Here is a 25,381-nt window from a genome sequence, read left to right on the forward strand (position 1 = left end):
AATATTTCAGTTGCAGGTCCCAGAATACCTTTCAAAAATAAATAAATAAATGCTTTTTCACTCAGTTTCTAAATTTTTATATGTCTGATTTTTTAAGGAAATGTGGGCATTTTGGACTTGTGAGAATTAGTATTTGTGCAAGCTACTTTGCTGTCTGGGGTGGACCTCATATTATGTTTCTTCAGTTTGGAGAAAACAGTAAAAAAAAAAAGCTTGCTTGCACCTTCAGATATATGGTACTAGTCTTCAAATAGTTTAAGCTTCAAAGTAAAGACACAACTACTGAACCACTTGTTTCCTTTTTCTTCACTGTGCCCCTAACAATCTGAAGAGTCAGCTTTTAACCTGACCATTCAACCCTTGGGGCCAACAGAAACAGTCCATGAGTCCCACATGTTCAGTGGAAACAATCCTGAATTTTGAGGGACACATGTGATGACATTTTCACCTTGCTAGCCTGGATGTGAAGGCAAATGTACATTTTTCTGTTGAATTTAATGGAACATTTCTACATGTCCCAACTGCACAAAGAAATGCACCCGAAGCTCTAGAGCAGGACAAAAAATAACATAACATTTATAATGGAAGACATGAGCTGCTTGGGAAATTATAGCCAAAGAATTATTTTAATTCTCCATGGCTCCATGGAGCCATGGAGCTCCATGGCTTAGGACCGGGCTATTTACGGGACCGCCTACTGCCATAAACAGCCTCCCACCGACCTGTGTGCTCTCACAGGGAGGGCCTCCTTGGAGTGCCGTCGGTGAAACAATGTCGACTGGTGACTCCCAGGGGGAGGGCCTTCTCTGTGGGGGCTCCTGCCCTATGGAATGAGCTGCCTCCGGGGCTTCGCCAACTCCCCGACCTTCGGACTTTCTGCCGTGAGCTGAAGACTCTTTTATTTCATCGAGCTGGCCTAGCCTGAATAAGTAATTTTAAATGGAATTTTAGTTTTATATTGTTTAGTTTTTAATATTCTGGCCATTATTTATATAAATTTTAGTCTGTTCTTAATTTGTATTTATTGTACTTTTTAACTGGCTGTGAACTGTCCTGAGTCCTTCGGGAGAAGGGCGGTATACAAATGTAAATAATAATAATAATAATAATAATAATAATAATAATAATAATAATAATAATAATAATAATAATAATATAATCCTGAAATTTGAATTTTGTGTGCATTTGCTAGACTTGAATAAAATAAGATAACAGAACAGGTAAACTGATGTGTGGGCACCTTTGAGTGAATTTCCTTTAGTTCCAAGAGGAAGACTAACTAGAAATTGATCTTTTACTTTCCAGAGATGGTGACTAGTATTTGATAGACTGAACTTCCAATCAGCTCTAATGACTAGTGTCATTCTCACCTTCTTCAGCCAAATGACAGAAAGAAATAGAACAGGCCTCATCATTTTGTAAGGTTGTCTATAGTATCACCTCCAACAAGATGGGTGGCATATAAATTTAATAAATAAATAAATTCGATACTACTTGCCAAGTAGCAAATGAACTTAGTGGAACAACCACTTACTTATTATGTTAATGTGAAATAGAAAACAAAATCCCTAGCCACTTAGGTCCAGCCAAATTTCCAGATCAACAACTTGAATCCTAAATAGCTTAGTGTTTAATTTCATTCCATGACAAAAATGTACAAATTTTCAGAAACCACACAAAAGGCTGACCTTCTAAAGACAGGGTAGTTCTTTTTTGGTTTTGTTTGCATAGCATCCCAATTAGGAATGCCAAGATAGAGCACCTTATATTTCTACCCTAAAGGCTGAGGAAAGAATTTCTGCCCATCAGCCATGAATCAAATTCTGCATCGACTTCATTTATTGCTAAAAGGAAATACTAAATGAACTATTTTATGCAATTAAAGTACATGCCTACCATTCCTTAGCCACACAAAATATGACCGCAGAAGGTTTTTATTTCCCTAAAATATGATAACGTTCACACATTTGTTGTTGCAGATTCTCCTTCTATTAGAAACCACAAGATCTTCAGTGTAACTAGCAGCAGTTTTGAAGCATCTTGGAGTATAAATTCTTTGCAGAACCATTCATTCCGAGCAGAAGTGTACAAAGACAATGAACTTGTTGAAAGAATGGAAACCACAGATACGAAGCTAACTATGTTAAATCTAGAAGCAGGTATAATGTATACAATGAACATCAGCTATGAAGCTTGTGGTAAAAATATTACCTCCAGTAGAATTGTGAAAACAGGTACTGTATATCTACTATTTTATTCAATTAAAAATATTTTTCTAATGTGTAAATCTTTTTCTTAAAAAGCTCCCTAATTTGATCTGATGGTAACTGTAAATTGGAAGTGCCTTAAGTATCTAATTAAGATTTGGGAAGCATTAGGGTTTTATTAATTTGTAATGTTTTACCTTTCATTGTATCACTGTCTTAATACTGTATACGAATACTGTATCTTTTAGATGCCTTGATATTTGGTTTAACTCTAAGGATCTTGAACTATAACTTCACTGACCAGTTTCTCAATGTGAGCAGCAGAGAATACCAGAATTTTTCTAGAACTTTGATGGCTGAGGTAATGCTAAAACCCATTATATATTTGAAATCTCAGAATAAATTTTATGTAATGCAACTATCAACTTCAATGATTTTCTTATTTATTTTTAGTTTAGCATAAAATTAAGCTGTAGGCTCAGGGGCTAGGACGCTGAGCTTGTTGATCGAAAGGTCAGCAGTTCAGTGGTTCGAATCTCTAGTGCTGCTGTGTAACGGGGTGAGCTCCTGTTACTTGTCCCACCTTCTGCCAGCCTAGCAGTTTGAAAGCACGTAAAAAATGCAAGTAGAAAAAATAGGGACCACCTTTGGTGGGAAAGGTAATAGCATTCCGTGCACCTTTGGCATTGAGTCATGCCGGCCACATGACCACAGAGACGTCTTCGGACAGTGCTGGCTCTTCGGCTTTGAAACGGAGATGAGCACCGCCCCCTAGAGTCGGGAACGACTAGCTCATATGTGCGAGGGGAACCTTTACCTTTACCGAAGCTGTAGGCATAGAAAATACCTTTGGACTGCTGGAATTCCAAAACCAATTTCAGGCCCTTGCAGATGAAACAGAATCTGAGGAGAACAGGTAGGGAACAAGTTAGTGGGTCCCTAACAGGAAGGATACTTTCTGTATGCTAGAGAGGTGATAGTTTCCATTTCATTAGATACTCAAGTATACAGTATCCTAGAAAACTATTTATCTGGGATGCTTCAGTTTGAATCCCTGCACTGAGAAATTGATTAGGCTAAATGGTTGAAATTACACTTTCCAACTCTATGATTCTATGAAAGGCTTTCATTTAATTGGCATTGCAGTTGAGGGAAATGCAGCCTGTGAAATGACATTCAGTTCTTGTCTACTCAGGTATGTTTTGAATGTAAGAGGCAAGTAGCCTTGTGACAGAAGTTAATTTTGCTCAATATGCCATGGGTACAAATTTAATTTCTCTATAAACAGTATGCAGAAAATATAAAGAAAAATGACAGCAAGGAGAAGGAAATTGAATGTATATATTTTGAGGTTTTGTGTGTGTGTGTGTGTGTGTGTGTGTGTGTGTGTGTACATGCGTGCACAAGGGCATTAAAGTAGTAATAGTCCTCTTATCTGTTTTCAGATTAAGAATTCATATCCTTCAAATATGAATGCATTACACCTATCCAGGAAGCTGAAAGTACAAGTGGATTCCATTAAAGCTGGAAGTATTATTGTGAAGCTTAAAATCATAATACAAGATCTAAAATTTCCAAAAGACTTGTCTGCATTTGACTCAATGATTGTATCACTTCACAACAGTTCTATGCTTGGAATTGACCCAAAGAGCTCTGCGGTGGAAGGTATATTACCTAATTCAAAGTCTGGTTTATAGTTTTGTTATTGTATGAAGCAGTGTTAGCTATCTAAGATTTGGTAAACTTATGTACCTACATCTCTTTTTTTGGGGGGGGGGGCTCCTATATCTCACTGGGATTGCTGCTAAAACGTGTTATCAGAGATCTAAATACTGGTGATATAATTTCCTGCAGATTTCTCGCAAGAAAATGTCCTTAAAAATGATGAGAAATTGGGCCACAAATGTTTGATTTGGAGGAGATTCTGAGGCCCACAAAAATCTTAATTCTCTCAGTGCTGCCTAATGTCCACTAATCCTTATAGTATGGCTGTAGTAGTATTTAGCCTTATTATCTTCTTTATTCTCTCTTTTATTGGTATTATTACTATTATTCTGCTGCTTTGCATGTACACTGAATGCTTCTGTACTGGAGACAAATTCTTATTATTTTTTATTATTTCATTTTGTCATAACAGTATACACAAACATTGTCATAAATAAAACAACATATCATGAAGAATATATATATATATATATATATAAGTAAAAAAGATATGCATCAGCTATATTAATTTGATATAATGAAGGGAACAATAGGACAGGAACGGTAGGCACTTTTGTGCTCTTATGCACACCCCTTATAGTCCTTTTAGGAATGGGGTGAGGTCAATAGTAGACAGTTTTTGGTTGAAGATTTTGGGATTTTGAGTAGAGACTATGGAGTCAGGTAATGAGTTCCAAGCATTAACAACTCTGTTACAGAAGTCATATTTTCTGCAATCAAATTTGAAGCAGTTGACATTAAGCTTGAATCTATTTTTTGCTCTTGTAATATTGCAATTGAAGCTGAAGTAGTCTTTTACAGGAAGGATATTGCAATAGATGATTTTGTGTATTAAACACAGGTCATGTCAAAGTCGACGGAGTTGTAAATTTTCTAATCCCAGGATTTCAAGCCTGGTGGTATAAGGTATTTTGTTGTTTTCGGAGGAGCGAATAACTCTTCTAGTAAAATATTTCTGGACGCGTTCTATTGTATTTATGTCAGAGATGTGGTATGGGTTCCAGGCGGATGAGCTATATTCAAGAATAGGTCTGGCAAATGTTTTGTATGCTCCAGTTAGTAGTGTAGAGTTTTTCGAAAAGAAGCTGCGTAAAATTAGGTTTACAACTTTTAGAGCCTTTTTTGCTATGTAGTTGCAGTGAGCTTTGGCATTAAGGTCATTTGATATGAGAACTCCAAGATCTTTGACAGGGTGGGGGTCGTCAGTAAGGTAATGACCATTGAGTTTGTACTTGTTGATAGGATTATTTTTTCCAATATGTAAGACTGAGCATTTGCTGGTTGAGATTTGGAGTTGCCAAGTTTTAGACCAATCGGAAACTAAGTCGAGGTCTTCTTGTAGGGTAGAAGTATTGTTAGTGGTATTAAATAGTTTGACATCGTCAGCAAAGAGAACACAATAACTTGAGATGAGGTCACAGCGATCATTTATGTATAGTATGAAGAGCGTTGGTCCAAGAACACTACCTTGGGGAACGCCACTTTTGACAGGAACAGGATTTGATATAGCGTTGCCAATTTTGACCACTTGTTGTCTGTTTGACAGGAAGGCATTTATCCAATTGTGAAGAGGTCCCGAAATGCCGTAGGATTTTAGTTTGAGGAGTAGTTTATCATGAACTACTGAATCAAAAACTTTGCAGAAGTCTATGTAGATTGCATCTATTGCTTTTTCTTGATCAAGGTTGGTAGTACATATGTTTTTGCAGTGGAGAAGTTGTAAGTTACAAGACAATTTTTTTCTGAAACCAAATTGTTTATTAGAGAGTAGGTTGTTTGTTTCAAGGTGGAGTGTAATGGATTGGTTTATGATAGATTCCATTACTTTGCATGAGACACAACATAGAGAGATAGGTCTGTAATTTTCAACTAGGCTTGGATCTCCTTTTTTGAAGATAGGGATGACTGTGGCTAGAGACCAGAGTTTTGGAAGGGAACTAGTTTTGAAGGCTTTATTAAAGATTATGCTTAGGGGTTCAGCTATATTAATTGAAAGTTTTTTTAAAAAGTATGCACATAGTCCATCTGGTCCAATAGATAATAATGGTTTCAGGTTGCGAAGGGCTTTTTCAACATTATCTTCTGTGAAGTCTGTTACGTTCGGGAAGTAACGAGGCTGGAGACCAGGGTAGTGACAACAGCTCTTTAATATATGGTGAACCCAGCAACCAGGCTGGGGAAAAACAACCCTTTATATACTGTTTAACCGGCGGCTTCAACCAATCAGCAACGTGCTTGTTTCCCGCCTAAATATTTAAAGATACATAACACTCCTCCCCTCCCAGAAAACACTTTACCACTATTTATATATTATTTACATGTTATTTTTCGACGTAGTCACGCAAATAACCTGGGCGTCTCCTAATTCTTTCGGACCTGCGCGGTTCAGTCCTGGGTGGTGTTTTGAGCTGGTCGGAGGGGCTTCTTTCTCCTCCCAGCTCTCTCTCTAGGCCATCGGGCCCTGGATTATTGGCAGTTTCTTTTTCTTGGCCCTCCGGCCTTGGATTACTTTTTGATTGTTCCCCGCTGTTTCCATCGGGAACCTGATGGCGTCGCTGGACCTCCGGGACCTCAGCTAAGTCTTGCGCCTCCCCCAGGTTATGGTCAGCTGTGGATTCAAATAGGGAGTGGTCATTTTCTGTCTCAGCTAGCTCGGTTTGATCAGTTATTCGTTTCCTTATCTGATCTATCGCTGGTCGCCTTGCCGATCTCGCTCTGATTGGCTGGTTTGAAATTCGGCGGAATGTGGGGTTTGCATCTCTGACTCAGAGCCGCTCTGATTGGCCGATTTGAATTTTCGGGAAGGTTGGGGTGCTCGGCAGACTTGAGCCAGGTGCCCTTCCTTTCACACCGCCGGCAAATGGCGTCCCTGAACTTACATCTTTGGCGCTGATGTCGCCCGCAACTTCCGCATTCCTCGGGTCTTCCTTGTCGATTTTCGGTGTAGTGGACTTCTTCCTCCTCTTCGCTGGTTGACTCACGATAGGTTTCTTCGTGGTGGACTGTGCTCGGCTTTGCGCCCGCCATCGGCGTGAGTCGCTTTGTAAGGTGTCTGCTGCATGGTTGGACATCTCATGGGCTCTGGCTTCGTCCAGGCGTTTGCCAATATCAGGTTGCTCTTGGCTGTAACCGTCTCCTCAAACGGATGTCTCTGACCCCCCGTATAAGTTGTTCCAGCAGCTCTTCGTCCAGATCGCGGTACTCGCAATGCTTGGAGGCTTGTCTCAGGGCTGCCATGTAGTCGCTGATAGACTCGCCTTCTTGTTGCCTGCGCTCCCCAAACTCGTGCCGTCGAGCGTGTTTGGCCGGGGCTGGTGCGTAGTGATTCTTCAGGAGGGTCTGAAGGGTCTGCCACGATACGGAGTGTAGCGGTGTTGGCTCGCTAGGCTTCTGACGGCGATGACTGCGGACCCACAGTGGCTTATGAAGTAAGCCCGTTTACGGTTGTCGGAGACTCCCTGTAGCTCGTTTGCCTCCAGGAAACTCTCGAAACGGGTCATATATATTCCCCATGTCTCCTGGGCAGGGTCAAACGGAGTGGGTGGCGTGTAGCCGGTCATCGCTGCATTCGCCGTCACCTTGCTGGGTTTGATTCTCGTAGTGAGTTCAGCTCTGTTCTGGTGCTCTGCCTCAATATCCCATCCTCGTCGCCAATGTTATGTTTGGGTATTGACGAGGCAGGAGACCAGGTTAGTGACAACAGCTCTTTAATATAGTGTGACCCAGCAAAACTCTGGAGAAAAACCTCTCCTTATATACACTTCAGCCAGAGGCTGTATCCAATCAGAAGCGAGATACTTCCCGCCTAAAACTCCCGCCAAAACTTACAGTAATACATTACACTTTCTGTATGCTAGAGAGGTGATAGTTTCCATTTCATTAGATACTCAAGTATACAGTATCCTAGAAAACTGTTTATCTGGGATGCTTCAGTTTGAATCCCTGCACTGAGAAATTGATTAGGCTAAATGGTTGAAATTACACTTTCCAACTCTATGATTCTATGAAAGGCTTTCATTTAATTGGCATTGCAGTTGAGGGAAATGCAGCCTGTGAAATGACATTCAGTTCTTGTCTACTCAGGTATGTTTTGAATGTAAGAGGCAAGTAGCCTTGTGACAGAAGTTAATTTTGCTCAATATGCCATGGGTACAAATTTAATTTCTCTATAAACAGTATGCAGAAAATATAAAGAAAAATGACAGCAAGGAGAAGGAAATTGAATGTATATATTTTGAGGTTTTGTGTGTGTGTGTGTGTGTACATGCGTGTACAAGGGCATTAAAGTAGTAATAGTCCTCTTATCTGTTTTCAGATTAAGAATTCATATCCTTCAAATATGAATGCATTACACCTATCCAGGAAGCTGAAAGTACAAGTGGATTCCATTAAAGCTGGAAGTATTATTGTGAAGCTTAAAATCATAATACAAGATCTAAAATTTCCAAAAGACTTGTCTGCATTTGACTCAATGATTGCATCACTTCACAACAGTTCTATGCTTGGAATTGACCCAAAGAGCTCTGCGGTGGAAGGTATATTACCTAATTCAAAGTCTGGTTTATAGTTTTGTTATTGTATGAAGCAGTGTTAGCTATCTAAGATTTGGTAAACTTATGTACCTACATCTCTTTTTTTGGGGGGGGGGCTCCTATATCTCACTGGGATTGCTGCTAAAACGTGTTATCAGAGATCTAAATACTGGTGATATAATTTCCTGCAGATTTCTCGCAAGAAAATGTCCTTAAAAATGATGAGAAATTGGGCCACAAATGTTTGATTTGGAGGAGATTCTGAGGCCCACAAAAATCTTAATTCTCTCAGTGCTGCCTAATGTCCACTAATCCTTATAGTATGGCTGTAGTAGTATTTATCCTTATTATCTTCTTTATTCTCTCTTTTATTGGTATTATTACTATTATTCTGCTGCTTTGCATGTACACTGAATGCTTCTGTACTGGAGACAAATTCTTATTATTTTTTATTATTTCATTTTGTCATAACAGTATACACAAACATTGTCATAAATAAAACAACATATCATGAAGAAAATATATATATATATATATAAGTAAAAAAGATATGCATCAGCTATATTAATTTGATATAATGAAGGAACTACCCTGAACCCTTGCAGGAGACGTTCCATCAAATTTTGGAACAGCCCGGTGCCACACTCACCCCAAATTGTAATCGGTGCACTTGAAGGCCCCCTGTGAGTTACAATTGTTTGGGCTTCGCTGTGTTGGCGTCTACGGGCAGTTGTTGGTAGGCTTGAGCCAAGTCTAACTTTGCAAAGACTTGCCCTTGCCCCAAAGAGTGCAGCAAGTGTTGCACCACAGGAACTGGGTAAGCGCTTTTCTGTAAGGCTTTGTTTAGCGTCGCCTTGTAGTCAGCGCAGATTCTAATTGACCCATCTGGTTTTACTGGGGTGACGATTGGGGTCTCCCACTGCGTGATCGACTGGCACCAAAATCCCTGATTTATGAGCTTATCTAGCTCCTTGTCAATTTTTGGTTTAGGGCAAAGGACTCTCCTTGCCTTTAACCTAATAGCTACCTGGGGTCTAAGTTGAAGGAAATCGGGGTCCCCTTGTACTTGCCCAGGCAGTCCTTGAAGACATCTTCGAACTCGTTCATGAGCATGTCTTTCAGGTTACAGTCACTTCTGTAGATGCCAGTCACTCCCATGCCCAGTGCACGAAACCAGTCTAGTCCCAACAAACTAGGCAGAGTCCCTTCGACGATCGTGATGGGCAGGGTCTTCTTGTGTGGTCCGTACTCGACTCGGACGGAGGTTGTCCCTCGAACAGGGATGCGATTCCCTTGGTAGTCGTGGACTCGTAGCCGTTGTGTTTGCAGGTGGCGCTTCGCGACTGACGGCAGTGACTTCGCCAAAGTGTCCCAGGACATGATGGTGATCGCTGGCCCGGTGTCTACTTCGAGTCGGCACCGTACTCCTTCTATTTTGGGTTTGGTGAAGATCTTCTTCTCCACCCGGGTTGAGGCGCGGCCTATGACCACCGTCGTTTGGTTTGAATCCGCGCCTTTTTTGTTTGAGCCAATCGCGGGTCGCCTTGCCGATCCCGCGCTCTGATTGGCCGATTTGAATTTTCGGCGGGAAGGTTGGGGAGCTCGACAGACTTGAGCTAGGTGCCCCTTCTTCTCGCACCGCCGACATGTTGCGTCCTTGAACTTGCAGCGCTGGTGCTGGTGTTGACCTCCGCAACTTCCGCATTCGTCCCGGTCCTCTTTGCCGCGTTTCTCGGTTCGGCAGACCCCTTCCTCATCCTCACCGTCGGATTCGGTCTGAATCTCTTCTTGATGCACCGGGGTTGACTTTGTGCTCGCCTTTGGTGTGAGAGGCTTTTGCAGTGTCTCCGCCGCTTGGGTGGACATTTCATGCGCTCGGGCTTCGTCCAGGGCGTTTGCCAGCGTCAGATTGCTTTTCGATAGCAGTCGCCTCATAAGCGCATGTCTCGGACCCCTGATGAGTTGCTCCAGCAGCACCTCGTCCAGGTCTCGGTACCCACAGTCTTTGGAGGCTTTCCGCAGGCGGCCATGTAGTCGCCGATGGATTCGCCCTCTAGCTGCGGCGCTCTCCAAATTCAAAACCCGCGTATTTGGACGGCGTTGGCGCGAAATGGTTTTAGCAGGGTTTGCAGAGTTTGCCACGATACCGATTGTAACGGCGTTGGCTCTGCCAGGGCTTCCGCGATGTCGATGACCTCGGGACCGCAGTGGCTCAAAAAGTATGCCCTTTTGCGGTTGTCTGGAACTCCTTGCAGTTCATTGGCTTCTAGAAAGCTTTCGAAACGGGTCATATACGTTCCCCATTTCTCTTTAGCCGGGTCAAACGGTGCGGGCGGAGTGTAACTGGCCATCTCCGTTTTTCTGCCCTGTGTTTGCTGGGTTCGGTTCTTCCGTGCTTCAGCTCGGTTCTGGTGCTCCTTAGCCTCGAGATCCCACCTTCGTCGCCAGTGTTACGTTCGGGAAGTAACGAGGCTGGAGACCAGGGTAGTGACAACAGCTCTTTAATATATGGTGAACCAGCAACCAGGCTGGGGAAAAACAACCCTTTATATACTGTTTAACCGGCGGCTTCAACCAATCAGCAACGTGCTTGTTTCCCGCCTAAATATTTAAAGATACATAACAAAGTCTATATGTGTTAGGTCGTTGTTAACATTTATGGTACGATTGAGGAATGTTGGGTATGAGCCATCACTGTTTACAAAGACTGAGCCGAAGAATGTTTTAAAGAGGTTTGCTTTATTCTTAATTCTTAATTCTTAATCCTTTATTCTTAATTGTTTGTGTGTCTAACTACACCTGGCCAAATAAAGTATTCAATCCAATCCATTCCAATTCAATCCTGCAGCTGTCTACCCTGGTATTATGGCATTGCAGTGGATGCCTCCTAAACACAATGATTTGGGTAATGAGCTATCAATCTGTCTTCCTTTTCTTTTTTTTAAGTACCTAACTAGTTCTCCAGATAAAACAGTGCAATTGAATTCATGAATTCATGAATTTAAATAGGATTCATGAACAGAATTCATGAAGCCTCTTTAAATAATTTATATAACCCGCTGTGTGATATTAAATGGTTCAAGACTTTTACCCTGTAAAATGAGGATTTCTCCAATGGAAAAATTGAGAACAAATTTAATAACAATAACAATAATAACAGAGTTGGAAGGGACCTTGGAGGTCTTCTAGTCCAACCTCCTGCCCAGGCAGAAAACCTTACACCATTTCAGACAAATGGTTATTCAACATTTTCTTAAAAATTTCCAGGGTTGGCGCATTCACAACTTCTGGAGGCAAGTTGTTCCACTGATTAATTGTTCTAACTGTCAGGAAATTTCTCCTTAGTTCTGAGTTGCATCTCTCCTTGATTAGTTACCACCCATTGCTTCTTGTTCTACCCTCAGATGCTTTGGAGAACAGCCCGACTCCCTCTTCTTTGTGGCAACCCCTAAAATATTGGAACATTGCTATCATGTCTCCCCTAGTCCTTCTTTTCATTAAACTAGACATACCCAGTTCCTGCAACCATTCTTCATATGTTTTAGCCTCCAGTCCCCTAATCATTTTTGTTGCTCTTCTCTGCACTCTTTCTAGAGTCTCAACATCTTTTTTACATTGTGGCGACCAAAACGGAATGCAATATTCCAAATGTGGCCTCACCAAGGCATTATAAAGTGGTATTAACACTTCACGTGATCTTGAGTCTATCCCTCTGTTTATGCAGCCCAGAACTTTGTTGGCTTTTTTGGCAGCTGCTGCACACTGCTGGCTCATATCTAAATGGTTATCCACTAGGACTCCAAGATCCCTCTCATAGTTACTACTATTGACCAAGGTACCACATATCTGGTACCTGTGCATTTTGTTTTTTTGGCCTAAATGTAGAACCTTACTTTTTTCACTGTTGAATTTCATTTTGCTAGTTAGCGCCCAATGTTCAAGTCTGTCAAGATCTTTCTGTATCTTGAGCCTATATTCTGGAGTGCTGGCTATTCCTGCCAGCTTGGTGTCATCTGCAAATTTGATGAGTTCCCCATCTATCCCCTCGTCCAAGTCATTGATGAAGATGTTGAAGAGTACTGGGCCTAAAACAGAGCCTTGGGGTACTCCACTGCATACTTCCCTCCATGTGGATGTAGTTCCGTTGAGGACTACACGTTGAGTGCGGTTGGTCAGCCAGTTATGAATCCATCTGGTGGTGGTGCTGTCTAACCCACATTTTTCTACTTTATCTAGTAGTAGGTTATGGTCTACTTTATCAAATGCTTTACTGAAGTCCAAGTAAATTATATCGACAGTATTCCTCTGGTCCACTAATTTTGTCACTTTGTCGAAGAATGCAATAAGATTAGTCTGGCATGATCTGTTTTTGACAAACCATGTTGGCTTTTGGTTATTACTTTGTTTGCTTCTAGGTGTTCGGTGATTCGTTGCTTGATTATCTTTTCCAGAATCTTCCCTGGTATTGAGGTTAGGTGGATAGGTCTGTAGTTTCCTGGATCAGTTTTTTTTCCTTTTTTGAAGATGGGAACTACATCAGCTCTTTTCCAGTCCTCTGGCAGTTCCCCTGTGCTCCAGGATCTTTGAAAGATATAGTTCAGTGGTTCTGATTTGTACAAGTACTTGTGATAGTACTATCTAATAAGGTCTCAGTTACAATATACAAAAGCGTTTAGCTCTCAATAGTGTACCATAGGCAATGAATCATGAAATGCTGGTATTGAATTAATATCTGCATCTAAAACAGGAAATTCTGACTCCCAGATCACAAAAACATCCAAATTTCCACAGAAGTATGATATTCTTTGTACCTAGCTGAACTACGTGTCTGTCACTTACTTGGCATCACCTTAAAAAAAAAAGATGCACAGTCTGGATTGTGACATTGATCATGCCAGTTCTGGACATATTGTAAGTAATTCCAAAACCAATATTACAGTGGGAGCACCTGCACGTAACAACTGAGATAAAATACAGATGTGTGTTCATTTTCTGTGGATTCTCATAATGACCAAGAATATCCTGGAATATTCACTGTCTTATTTTAGCCTTGGAAAGAAATGGGAAACCCTGTTAATTTCACTCTCTAAAAGCAGTGAATATCTTTGATGTTTCCTAAGATGAGATTTAGATTTTCAGGATGCTGCACACTTTTTCAAAGGTGGACAAAACATAAAAAATGTATTTGAAAAATATTCTTGATAACTTGGCAACCACAATGGCAAAGATTCTGGATTTCCTGAAGATTATAAAAGTAAGAGCTTATGATTTGCTTCTTTTTATCACCCAATTTAACCTCATCTTTGTTTTCTTGAATGCTGGTTTTGAACTTCAGATTGGGATGAGTGTGCATGTAGAGCAGAAAACGATTGCAGTATGTCTGCAGAGTGTATAAATACGGTGGGTTCATATATATGCAGATGCAAGACAGACACAGATGCCAATCCAGCCCGACCAGGCAGAAACTGTGAAGGTAAAAAAATACCGTAGGTTTATACTTTGGTGGAGGATTTGTTTATTCCCATGAATTAGGAAAGTGTCTTCTTTGGTGCATTAAACCCCTGTGAGGGTTCTTTGATTTTATTATTTTTAAAAATCAATTATTAAATTTATTATACTGGTTTTTCCAACATTCAAGGTGGTGTACAATAATTTTTAAATATATAACAAGTTAATATAGTTAAAATCAAAACCAGAATTAAAATAAGCATTTAAAATAATGAATAATATAAAGCTTGGTAAAAGAGATGTATTTTTATCACCTTCAAAAAGAGATGATAAAACAAATGTCCTTAGGGAGCCTGGTTCACAGACTTGAAGCCACATAGGAAAAGGCCCATTTCACCAGGCCTGAGAATCAAGCATCTTCAAAAAAGTCTCTCCTAAGGAACTAAATAACTAAGCAGCTTCACAGCGGGAAAAGCAATCCTGAAAATAATCTGATTTTGTTTGATTAGGAGTCTGATGCACTCAGAGATTCCAATCACCCAGAGATTCCCATGGGCCGGATGCATCACGTGCAGGCCACGCCCACCCCAGTTTCGTGAATGGGAAAAACGTCATATGACGGCAACGTGACGCTGCGAGTTTGACATAGAGGATGCTCTATAATTACATCTGGCTGTGGGGAGAGTGTTAAAAAAAAGTCAGGATAGTAGCTGCAACTATGTACTTGAAGTCCCACAATTTTCTGACATGTGTTGCATACATGTCACATGTAAGAAAGGGGCAAGAATTTGATTGTGTAGTTGTAGCTCCCACCTGCCCTGAACATTCTTGTTTAGTTCCCTTTTGAATCTTTTCAACAGGCGAAATTTGAGGAATATAGCTGAATAAGGATGTGCAACATGGGTCCTGCATTAATTAGAGCTTGGAGCCTACTTACATGGAGTAATGCATGAACAGAGCTAGCTACTTTTTCATTTGTATCATTAATTCAGTAACAGTAACAGAGTTGGAAGGCCTCACGCAGGAGACCTATATTAGGGATTCGAACCACCGAACTGCCGACCTTTCTGATTTACAAGCTCAGCGTCTTAGCCACTGAGCCACCTAGTCAGGCTACATTCATTCAGCTAATTTAATTTTTTTTCATGCATAAATGAAAGGAAATATCACTCTGTGTTATTACATTTATACTTATTATGTACAAAATGTTGCCATTCAGGTGAAATTGTGGATCCTGTTACTACACAGGGATCAAATGTAACTGATTATACAACTACGGCACCTTCCTCAATGGCAGAAATACAGGAAGTGTCATCTTTCACTAAGTATACTGAAGCAATGGTGCTGCCCTCTAGTGGCATCCAGGAGTCAAGCACTCTTCCAGCAGAGGAGACATTGGCAGCATCTCAGAAGATGAACATATTAGAGAATTTCAGCAAGGATAGCACCTTAAATAGCCCAGAAACAGTTACTTTGGCTCCAAAATGGTCAGGCAATGTAACAATCTCAAATGGAACTGTAGCTGAAGAGAGATGGACCACCCAAGGTCAGCAAAATTCATCAATGACCTCATCACTTGGAGTTTCAAACATAGAAACCTATTCTTTTAAGAGAAATGAACCTACAGTAGAAGTTAGCACACCTGGCTTCTCAACTGAAAGAAGTTCTGAGAATGTTGTAGCCGTGAATGTTACCAAAAACCCCAAATTTCATGCTTTGAACCATACCCTTGATAGGCACATAGGAGGAAATAACAGCTCTTGGTCTAATGAAAGAAACAGTACAGCATCACCGTCTTCTTTCAAGGAGAATATGACAATCTCCCTTGCTACAGATTTGAGTGGTGAGTATATCTTTATTTTAACATTGACTTTAAAAGGAATAGGTTATTACAATGAGAAAGGCAGTGTGGTTTAGAAAATGGCCGCTAGTGGCAACAAGCCAGAGGAGTGGTTCCATTTAAATAAATAAGGGGAAAAAAAGAACACTTAAGTTCTAATATTTTCATGGGACAAATACCTAGCCCAACCAGTTCCCTTGTTTGTAAAATAAAAAGATAAAGATTTCCCCTGTCCAGTTGTGTTTGATTCTAGGGGTTGGTGCTCATCTCTGTTTCCTAGCTGAGGGAGTCAATATTGTCCACAGCGCTTCTGAGGTCATGTGGCCAACATGACTATATGTGGAGGTGCGCAGAATGCTGTTACCTTCCCACCAACGTGGTACCTAGTTATCTACTAGTAATTGCGTGCTTTCAAATTGCTAGGATGACAAGAGCTGGAGCAGGAATGGTAGCTCACCCTGTTACACAATGCTTGGGTCTCAAATTGTCAACTTTCTACTCAACAAGCCCAGCATCTTAGCAGTGAGGCCACTGCACCCCTTAAAATAGATATTCATTATTTGCACAGAATGCTGATTGCCTTGGAACTAACTAATTACATGAGCAGGATCATAATAGAAATGTTTTCATACAATTAACTATTCTTCCAAAACTGTATCATTTGTTATTTAGATTCTTTTTTAGCCTTGTCCAAAGATTAACCAGATAGGTATCATCTAAGCCAAACTTCCCCAACCTTTCTGGTCCCATAGACTGGTTGCAGCAATGGTAGTAGTGGTGACGGGGGGTGGGGGGATGATTTTGCATGCACAACCTAGATCCTGCACATGTGTGACTGAAGTTTAATGTGCTCACCCACTACTTGCACAGCCCAGTTCCCAACAGACCATGGACTAGTACTGGTCCACGGAACCAGGATTTGGAACCCCTGATCTAAACCCATTCTCTAGTTGGGGCTGAGAAAAAAAAATCCAAGCAACAGGTTTCTACACTATCAAAGATTCTTTTTAATAAACTATCAAATTGTTCATAAAACAAATGTGATAGATAATTCTAAGAATGGATTCAGTTGTTTCCTTTTGTCTTTTCAGCACCATTTCCAGCTGAAAGAATATTTTTTTCCAATGTGACAAATACTAGCTTTCAGATTTCCTGGATTACATATTTTCCAGCAAATACTACTTTCCATTTTCTGCTCTTTGAGGAGGAACAGCTGATAAAGAAGGTTAAAACCCAAAGCAGTCATCTGAATATTTCCAAACTAAAAGCAGGAACTTTGTACACTGTTAAAATAAAGCCAGGTTTTTATGGAAATGAAAGTAAAACCATACAGTGTAAAGTAAAGACAGGTAAAGCAACATAAAATGTCATAGTGTGCATCTACTACTGCAGATGTCCATAACAGAAAGTGTTACCTTTCCAGTTTAACCTAAATAAATATGAACAGACATTCAGTAACATCAGATGTCTAGCATACCAGCATGCTATATTCTTTCCAAATATCCTTCCTATTTATGGAATCAAGTTTAGAGTGATTGCAACTTGTGAAAATGTTCCCCTTGGTTATATTTGGGATTCTTGGAATTTATCAAGAAAGTAATCAAAATTATTGATTCTTTTTAAGCAGTGGGTAGGTGAATATCCAAAATAATTAGAATATAACATAATAATAGTTGTGTTCTAAATATATCATATTTGCAGTAATAATTGTTGCTATATGCTAATCATCAACAATTACATTTCTTTTTAACAAGTGGTGATGGATGAAGAAAGAGGACTTTGGGGTTCTTTTTTGTTTTTTCTATTTTAAAAAAAATTATATTGTGTATGATAAATATTGTTAGCTACTAATTCAGACCAATTGATTTAGTTTGCTAATATTTGTACATAGTATATTATGAATGTGATATTTTAATCTTCATCACTATGTTATTTTCACAATTATTTTATTTGTTCAAAAGAGCAAAAACTCTTCTGCAAATCTTTGATCACAGATACAAAACATTCAGATTGTAAATATCACTTGTATCTCTAAATGTAAAGTTGCTTCTTTTCAGTTGCTTTTAAGATATTATTTTGATTTTCCATTTGAAGTGTAAAAGTGAGTTGGCATAATGTATTTGGTGTCTAGAACCTGACTACAAACTGATTACTCGTATTTTAACTAACAATACTTGTCTAACTTTGGTTACCTTCTCATATCTTGCAGCTGCCCAGAAGTTTAATGGGGCGGTTAGGATAGTGAATCTGAACTATAGCTCAGAGTTCAGCAACTCAGGAAGTGAAAAGTATCAACAATTTTCAAAGATGTTTCTTAATGAAGTAAGATGATGATGATGATGATGATGATACCTTTTAAAAAATGAGACAGCTCTATAATGGACATAATCAGATATTTATTTTATCAAGTATGATCTAGGACAGGGGTCTCCAACCTTTGCTGGCTGAGGAACTCTGGGAGTTAAAGTCCACAAGCCTTAAAGTTGCCAAGGTTGGAGACCCCTGATCTAGGATACAGGGTCCATCATGTCCCATGATTAGTCCATAATGTGGAGTAATAATCGTATGGCAATGTAACCTTAAGTTGCAACATGCAAATCTGAAATAGGGATAAAAATTACAAAACTAAAAATAGTACTAAGTTGAACTTTGTACTCAGCTTCAAACCCACAAATTCACTGACTGAAAAATGGTGAATAATACTAATTGCCCACATTGTCAGAATCAATTCCCTGGATTTGCTTTATTTCCATTCAGCCAGCTGGATAGGAATGAGCTGTTTGCACTCCCAAGTTCCCAGTTGATTACTTGGGAATGGCAGTCCGAACACATATAAAGGATGTGAAGCTGCTTACAGACCCCACGTAGTGTATATGTATATGTGTAAAGCAAAAGTCAGGCGGTAGGACTAGTTGGCATAAGCCTATCCCACATCCATTAATGGAATTCCTTAATAAAGAGGAACAATTTTTTTTGGAGAACAAAGCCATTTCACATTCTTAAAGACTTAACAAAATAACAGAACAATTATTCAATCATTCAAGAACAATCATTACTGCAACAGAATTTCTTGTACTGGGCAACAGGAGATAACCTTGAGGAGCAAGGAGGAAGAGCTGCAAACAACAGAATGGACAAATAAAAGAAATCTGAGTCCGGGTCTGCAACCCAACTGAGCATCTCAGAAAAAGATCCTCCCTAGTTCTCATGAACATAAAGAGAGTGAAGGGTGAAAAAATTTCAGACTTACAATATTCTTTTATTACAGTGGTACCTTGGTACTCATTGTTAATTGGTTCTGAGAGGTGAACCAGTACCAGGCTGATGAATACCAAACAAATGTTTCACATAAGAAATAATGTATTAGTCACGAGGCAGTTGACACCAACAAGTTCTAGCTTGTGCGTTGAGTATCAGACAAACGACGAGCACCGAGACAAAAATTTTGACATCAAAATGTGTACAGTACCAAATTCATTGAGTTCCAAAGTAGTCAAATGCTGAGACACTGCCTTTCATTTGGTTTCTTGGTCTGCTCTACCTTGAAGGGCTGACATTTTTCCATTCCTCTAGGTCAATGCTAAAGTTTTTTTTTCTCTCAAGCCCTCTTCTCACTTTTAACAATTATGGAGGATCCCAAAAGAGCTTTTTTTGCATGGGCTATATGTACAACCACAACTGAGCCTCGACATACGGCCACAATTGAGCTGAAAATTTCTGTTGTTAAGTGAGACATTTGTTAAGTCAGTTTTCCCCCATTTTATGACATTTTTTGCCACAGTTGTTAAGTGAATCATTGCAGTTGATAAATTAGTATCATGATTGTTAAGTGAATCTGGTTTCTCCATTGATTTTGCTCCTCAAAAGGTTGCAAAAGATGATCATATGTTCTTGGGACATGGCAACGGCCATAAGCATGAACCAGCTGCCAAGCATCTGAATTTTGATCACATGATCATGGGGCTGCTACAAAGGTTGTAAGTGAAAAGTGGTCATAAGTCACTTTTTGCTGTTGTAACTTTGAACAATCACTGAAAAGTCACTGTTGTAAGTCGAGGACTATCTTTGTTTACCAATATTACCTTATTAAAAATTATGTATTTGGTGCTGCTACCACTTCTCATGATTATTTAATGGGATCTTACATTATTTTTCCACATAGACTGGCAAATAATTTTTATTTTGAGGATGCTTGAGATGATTCTGGGAGACCAAAGTGTCCTAGGACTACTTTAGGAAACTTTAGAAAACACAGATTGAGACTATGAATATGCAACTAAATTGCATATTACTTGCAATAATAAAGCAAGTATATGCTTATGGAAATACAGGTTGTCCTTGATTTACAACAGTTCTTTTAGTGACAATTCGAAGTTACAACAACACTAAAAAAGTGATTAATGGCTGATTTTCACACTTATAACCATTGCAACATTCCCACGGTCACATGATCAAAATGCAACTGACTCGTATTTTTGACTGTTGCAGTGTCCTGGGATCACATTATCCCCTTTTGTGACCTTCTGACTAGCAAAGTCAATGGGGAAGCTAGAGTCACTTAACAACCATGTTACTAATTTAACAACGGCAGTGATTCATTTAACAACTCTGGCAAGAAAGTTTGTAAAGTGGGGCAAAACTCACAGCAAATGTCTTGCTTAGCCACAGAAATTTTGGGCTTAACTGTGGTCATAAGTCAAGGACTACCTGTAGTCTACTATCTCTATATGTTAGAGGAATACATATGGCTATCTCAGTTAAATAATTAGAAAGACAGTTCAACGACATTGGTTGGTTATTGAGAAATCTTGGATGCAACTTCATCCCATCTTCTGAATGTTTTATACGGTTTTATTCAAATATTAAGTAAATAAGTAAGTCAGTTTGGTCAAGTAAGTCCAGTTTTGGTCGCCACGATGTAAAAAAGATGTTGAGACTCTAGAAAGAGTGCAGAGAAGAGCAACAAAGATGATTAGGGGACTGGAGGCTAAAACATATGAAGAACGGTTGCAGGAACTGGGTATGTCTAGTTTAACAAAAAGAAGGACTAGGGGAGACATGATAGCTGTGTTCCAATATCTCAGGGGTTGCCACAGAGAAGTGGGAGTTGGGCTGTTCTCCAGAGCACCTGAGGGTAGAACAAGAAGCAATGGGTGGAAACTGATCAAGGAAAGAAGCAACTTAGAACTAAGGAGAAATTTCCTGACAGTTAGAACAATTAATCAGTGGAACGACTTGCCTGCAGAAGTTGTGAATGCTCCAACACTGGAAATTTTTAAGAAAATGTTGGATAACCATCTGACTGAGATGGTGTAGGGTTTCCTGCCTGGGCAGGGGGTTGGACTAGAAGGCCTCCAAGGTCCCTTCCAACTCTGATGTTATGTTATATTATATGTTAAGTTTAACATTACTCTTTGTGTGTAAGTATTTTAAAGCATCAGACTAGAAAGTAATAAACTGAGTTCTAGTTCCGCCTTAGGCATGAAAGCCAGCTGGGTGATCTTTGGCTAGGCACTCTCTTAGCCCAACTCACCTCACAAGGCTGTTGTTGTGGGGAAAATAGGAGGAGGCAGGTGTGTGGATATGTTTGCCACCTTGAGTTATTTGCATAAATATAAAAGTTGGAAACAAACAAGCAAACAATATTTTTTTTTAAAAAAAATCTGTATGTCATCCTTCAAATCATGCAATCAAAATAATTCTCAGAACAAATACATACACAAATTCATGACTCTGTTTTGGTAACAGGTCCGAACATCTTTGCCTCCTAATATTCTTCAAAAAATGGATGCTGGTATGATTAACATTTCAATAGTAAGTATTATCCCAGGAAGCATTGTGGTCAACTTCAGCCTCCTGATTCCAATAGACATGGATGCAAGGAATGTTTCTGGGTCTCTTCTTGAAGCTTTTCGAAACAGCAGCTTTTTCGAGGTTGATAATAGCAGTCTTTCCATAAACGGTAAATAATAGTTTCTTTTAATTTCATAGATTAATTTCATAAGCAGTTAAAACTCAGACCGGTATTCTCCAAGGGCAGTGGAATTCCAAAATGATATTCTAATTATGTTTACTTCAGTCATTATATTTGCATACAATATTTACTTCTCATGGAGTTTGTGAGTTACTCATGAATCGCAGTAAGTAGTGTGGTATTAGAATGATGTTCATTCAAAAGAACAAAAGTACTGACATTTTAAGTATAGAAATATCAAAGTATTGCCAGCATGCTAAATAATATTCACAAACTCATGAATTACTGCTCTCTTTTATTATATTTTTTTAAAAAACAGATAACAATGAATGTGAGAGAGAGGAAACAGATTGTTCTCCTAATGCATCCTGCTACAATATTTATGGGTCTTATGAATGCAAATGCAAAGAAGGATTTGTCAGTGTAAATGCTGAGAGACCTGGGAGAAACTGTGAAGGCAAGGTTTCAATATTAATTTTCATTTTCTTCCAACTCTGCTATTCTTATTGCCATGGAATTTTTTCTTCAAACTTGTGGTCCCCATGCAAAGGATTACATACACTCTCGGAAGCTCTTGTTCATGGAGTGGGCAAGGTCCAGTCACCTGAACCTGTCCCTGCAAAAGGCCATTCTAACACCTGTAGTTTCTTTAACTTGATTTGGCTATCAATATTGAGGTAGCCACAAATCTTTTCTAATGAAGTATTGGCTTTACTTTAAGTACTCCTCCACTACTGATAACTAAGGGTGCCTTTAAACCTGACATGGCTCTTCTTGGGAAGAAAAATTGTGGGTGGCATTGGGAGACATTGGATGCCACCCACGAGAGCCATTGCTGAGAATGCTAGAACCTGAAATCCACACTAAGACTGGGGAAGGCTGGGTTAGAGACTGATGTGCTCTTCTTTAGTGTCATCTTCCTTCCCAGGAAAATAAAAGGGGGTTGTAGCTGACGGATAAAGGAAACTTTTTGAGATGGTGGTAAAGCTAAAAATTCTTTTACATTGGTACTCTGATAAAACTGACATAGGAACTGAATGGTGTTGAGGGGGCTGCAGATGGGTGGTAAGTCCATCTTCTAGCCAATCTTTCCTTCAGTGAAACAGGCTCCCAGTATCTCTTGAGAAGGAAGAGGAGGAGGAAGGGGGAGGTTAAGCTTTGTTTGAGTTTCGATGGACTGGCCTGCTGAGCAACACTAGGCCTGTGTCCTGATTCTTTTTGCAACAAGAAACAAATTAAAAAAGCAGAGGTTATATTGGATGCTTGTATTTATTCCCAACCTGGAAGGGGTTCAACTCATTCCTTTATCAAAGAAAGGTACATGAATTAATAGAGTCAGTAGTCCTTTTCAAGAATGATCTGCAGAGTTTCTATGATTATAACAATGCTACCGAAGTAATTAAATGGTAAATGATAAAATATATTAGACATCTTACTGCTATAATATAAAATGCCGATTAAGTATTCTCCTTGAATGAAGCTCGAGTAGATTTTTTTTAAAAAAAAAACACCTGTAGTTCTTCATCCCTTTCAAGTAATTAAAGTAATACTTTAGAGACATATAAAACACATCCCAGTGAATTGATTGGGTATAAGAGCCATGGTGGCAGAGTGGTTAGAATGCAGTATTGCAGGCTAGTTCTGCTGACTGCCTGCTGCCAGCAGTTCAGCAATTTGATTTTAACCAGCTCAAGGTTGACTCAGCCTTCCATCTTTCTGAGGTCAGTAAAATGAGGACCCAGATTGTTGGGGGCAAAATGCTGACTCTGTTAACCACTTAGAAAGGGCTGTAAAGCACTACGAAGTGGTATATAAGTCTAATTGCTATTTCAAGTTATTTCGTTTTCTCATTGGATAGGGTGCTTTTATCTGCCTCACTTCAAATTTTATTCTGTCCACCTTGGGAATGACCTCTCATAAATGCAGCATGAAAGTTTACAGTTATGTAACATTCTCAAAATTTGCTAGAAAAACACATTTCACTTGCAAGGTTGATCTGACATCATTGAGAGATGAATATTATTTTACAGTTGTCAATAAAGCTCCCATTACTTTGAAAAATAGCTTATCAGAAGGTTTATATTTGTAGACCAACATACAAATGTAAACACACATGTTTCTAAATGCATTAACTCTGAATAAATTGGGGATTGGGAAAAGAAAATGTATTTTATGAAAGAAGAGAAGTTTTTGTTAATTTACAGAATGACAAGTTTGAAGCTGAGACAGTGAGCATCCATTGGCTGGCATTCTCTGTGTTTAGCTAGCTCAGGCTGAGCAATAGTTGGCTGAATATGCACTCTGTGAGCTCCAAACCTACAAAGTTGCTGATAATGTTATGCTGACAGCACTTTTGCTCTGCAGGTAGGAAGGACAGAGTAGAGGAGGGAGGGGGTGGTTTTGGAGTGCATACAAATGATTTCCAAATGGGAAGGCTTCTCAAAGGATAGATCTCAAAGTTGTATTTACTGTAATTCTTTGTGGGGGGAAAATGAGTTGTATAATGCAATTTTCAATAACTTTCCCCTACTTTATAGTACTTTCTTCTAGCCTTAGCTCTGGAGATGAACGGTCAAAGGAATGGAGCAGCACAGCTTTACCCTTGACCTATCCGTATACTTCAGACCCCATGCCTTCATCTGCCAAGGATAATGTTTCTATTCGTAGTGGCAGAAGCTTGGAGAATGCAACTGCCAACACTACAATTAATAAGAAAAATATAAATCAAACAACAAACATTTATGATTTACCTCAGAACTCGCCCTTGATTAACAGTTCTGCTGCTGGTTCAATTAAGGAAGCAGTTCAAATACTGTGTGAGTTTGAAAAAATTGTCCTCTCCATTAAGAAGGACTTTCTGCACCAGCAATCTATCCCAGAAACGTCCTTGTATCTAGGGAATCCTCGCTGCAATGTAACCTCCAGTAATTCTAGTCATGTGGTACTTCAGACAGACTGGAACGAATGCGAAACTGAAATACAAACTGTAAGTCTCTTACTCGAGAGTAAATTATGTAAAATTATGGGAGTAATCGAAAAATTATGCAGGCGCTATCCATAAAGACCACATGGTGGGACAGAATTTGGGGCTTTTATTCACAGTTTAAACAAATTGTTTCTGAAATGTATTTCTCATTTCTCATGTTACTGTAATGTAATTCTTATTTTTTCCAAGGATATTCTACATATTAGATTCCTCAGTTGAAATAAACTAATTATGAATAGATCAACTAAATAAATAGAATACAATCCTTGTATAATCAGTAGGTCCTGCATGGTTCTTCATTTTACTGTTTTACCTACTTTATAGCCCAGCCTACATGTATCTACTTTTTCCCAATCCTGTTTGCTATCTTTTAAACTAAAAAAATATTACATATTCAATATATATTTCTCTGTTGCATTTCTTTTACAGAATACCACACACACCATTGCAAGAACTGTTCTTCGTAATGATTATTCTTTCCATGGGGTTATCCACCACTTAAAGATTTCAAGTAAAATTCACTGTATCTTTCAGAACGATCTCTTAACTTCATCTGGATATACTTCAGAAGGGTAAATAACTTCTTAGGAAATAAGAACCAATTACATTATTTTAGACATCAAATAATTGTTGCAGAAATCCAAAATACGGAACTTAAAGGATAATTTC

At 39.3% G+C, this 25,381-nt stretch overlaps 1 protein-coding gene across 1 annotated transcript in view; it reads left to right on the top strand.

Annotated features, from left to right (window-relative positions):
* UMODL1 (uromodulin like 1) overlaps positions 1–25,381 on the top strand; it is a 51,578-nt gene that overhangs the window by 16,420 nt on the left and 9,777 nt on the right. The window contains exons 7-19 of the mRNA XM_058186221.1: positions 1,980–2,234; positions 2,456–2,568; positions 3,653–3,872; positions 7,943–8,015; positions 8,295–8,467; positions 13,800–13,937; positions 15,132–15,755; positions 16,844–17,101; positions 17,962–18,074; positions 21,501–21,714; positions 22,046–22,366; positions 24,150–24,712; positions 25,142–25,284. Coding sequence (XP_058042204.1) covers positions 1,980–2,234; positions 2,456–2,568; positions 3,653–3,872; positions 7,943–8,015; positions 8,295–8,467; positions 13,800–13,937; positions 15,132–15,755; positions 16,844–17,101; positions 17,962–18,074; positions 21,501–21,714; positions 22,046–22,366; positions 24,150–24,712; positions 25,142–25,284 — 3,208 coding nt within the window. The remainder of the gene's footprint in view (positions 1–1,979; positions 2,235–2,455; positions 2,569–3,652; positions 3,873–7,942; positions 8,016–8,294; positions 8,468–13,799; positions 13,938–15,131; positions 15,756–16,843; positions 17,102–17,961; positions 18,075–21,500; positions 21,715–22,045; positions 22,367–24,149; positions 24,713–25,141; positions 25,285–25,381) is intronic.

This window comes from Ahaetulla prasina, chromosome 5, assembly GCF_028640845.1.
Source record: "Ahaetulla prasina isolate Xishuangbanna chromosome 5, ASM2864084v1, whole genome shotgun sequence".
Lineage (NCBI taxonomy): Eukaryota > Metazoa > Chordata > Lepidosauria > Squamata > Colubridae > Ahaetulla > Ahaetulla prasina.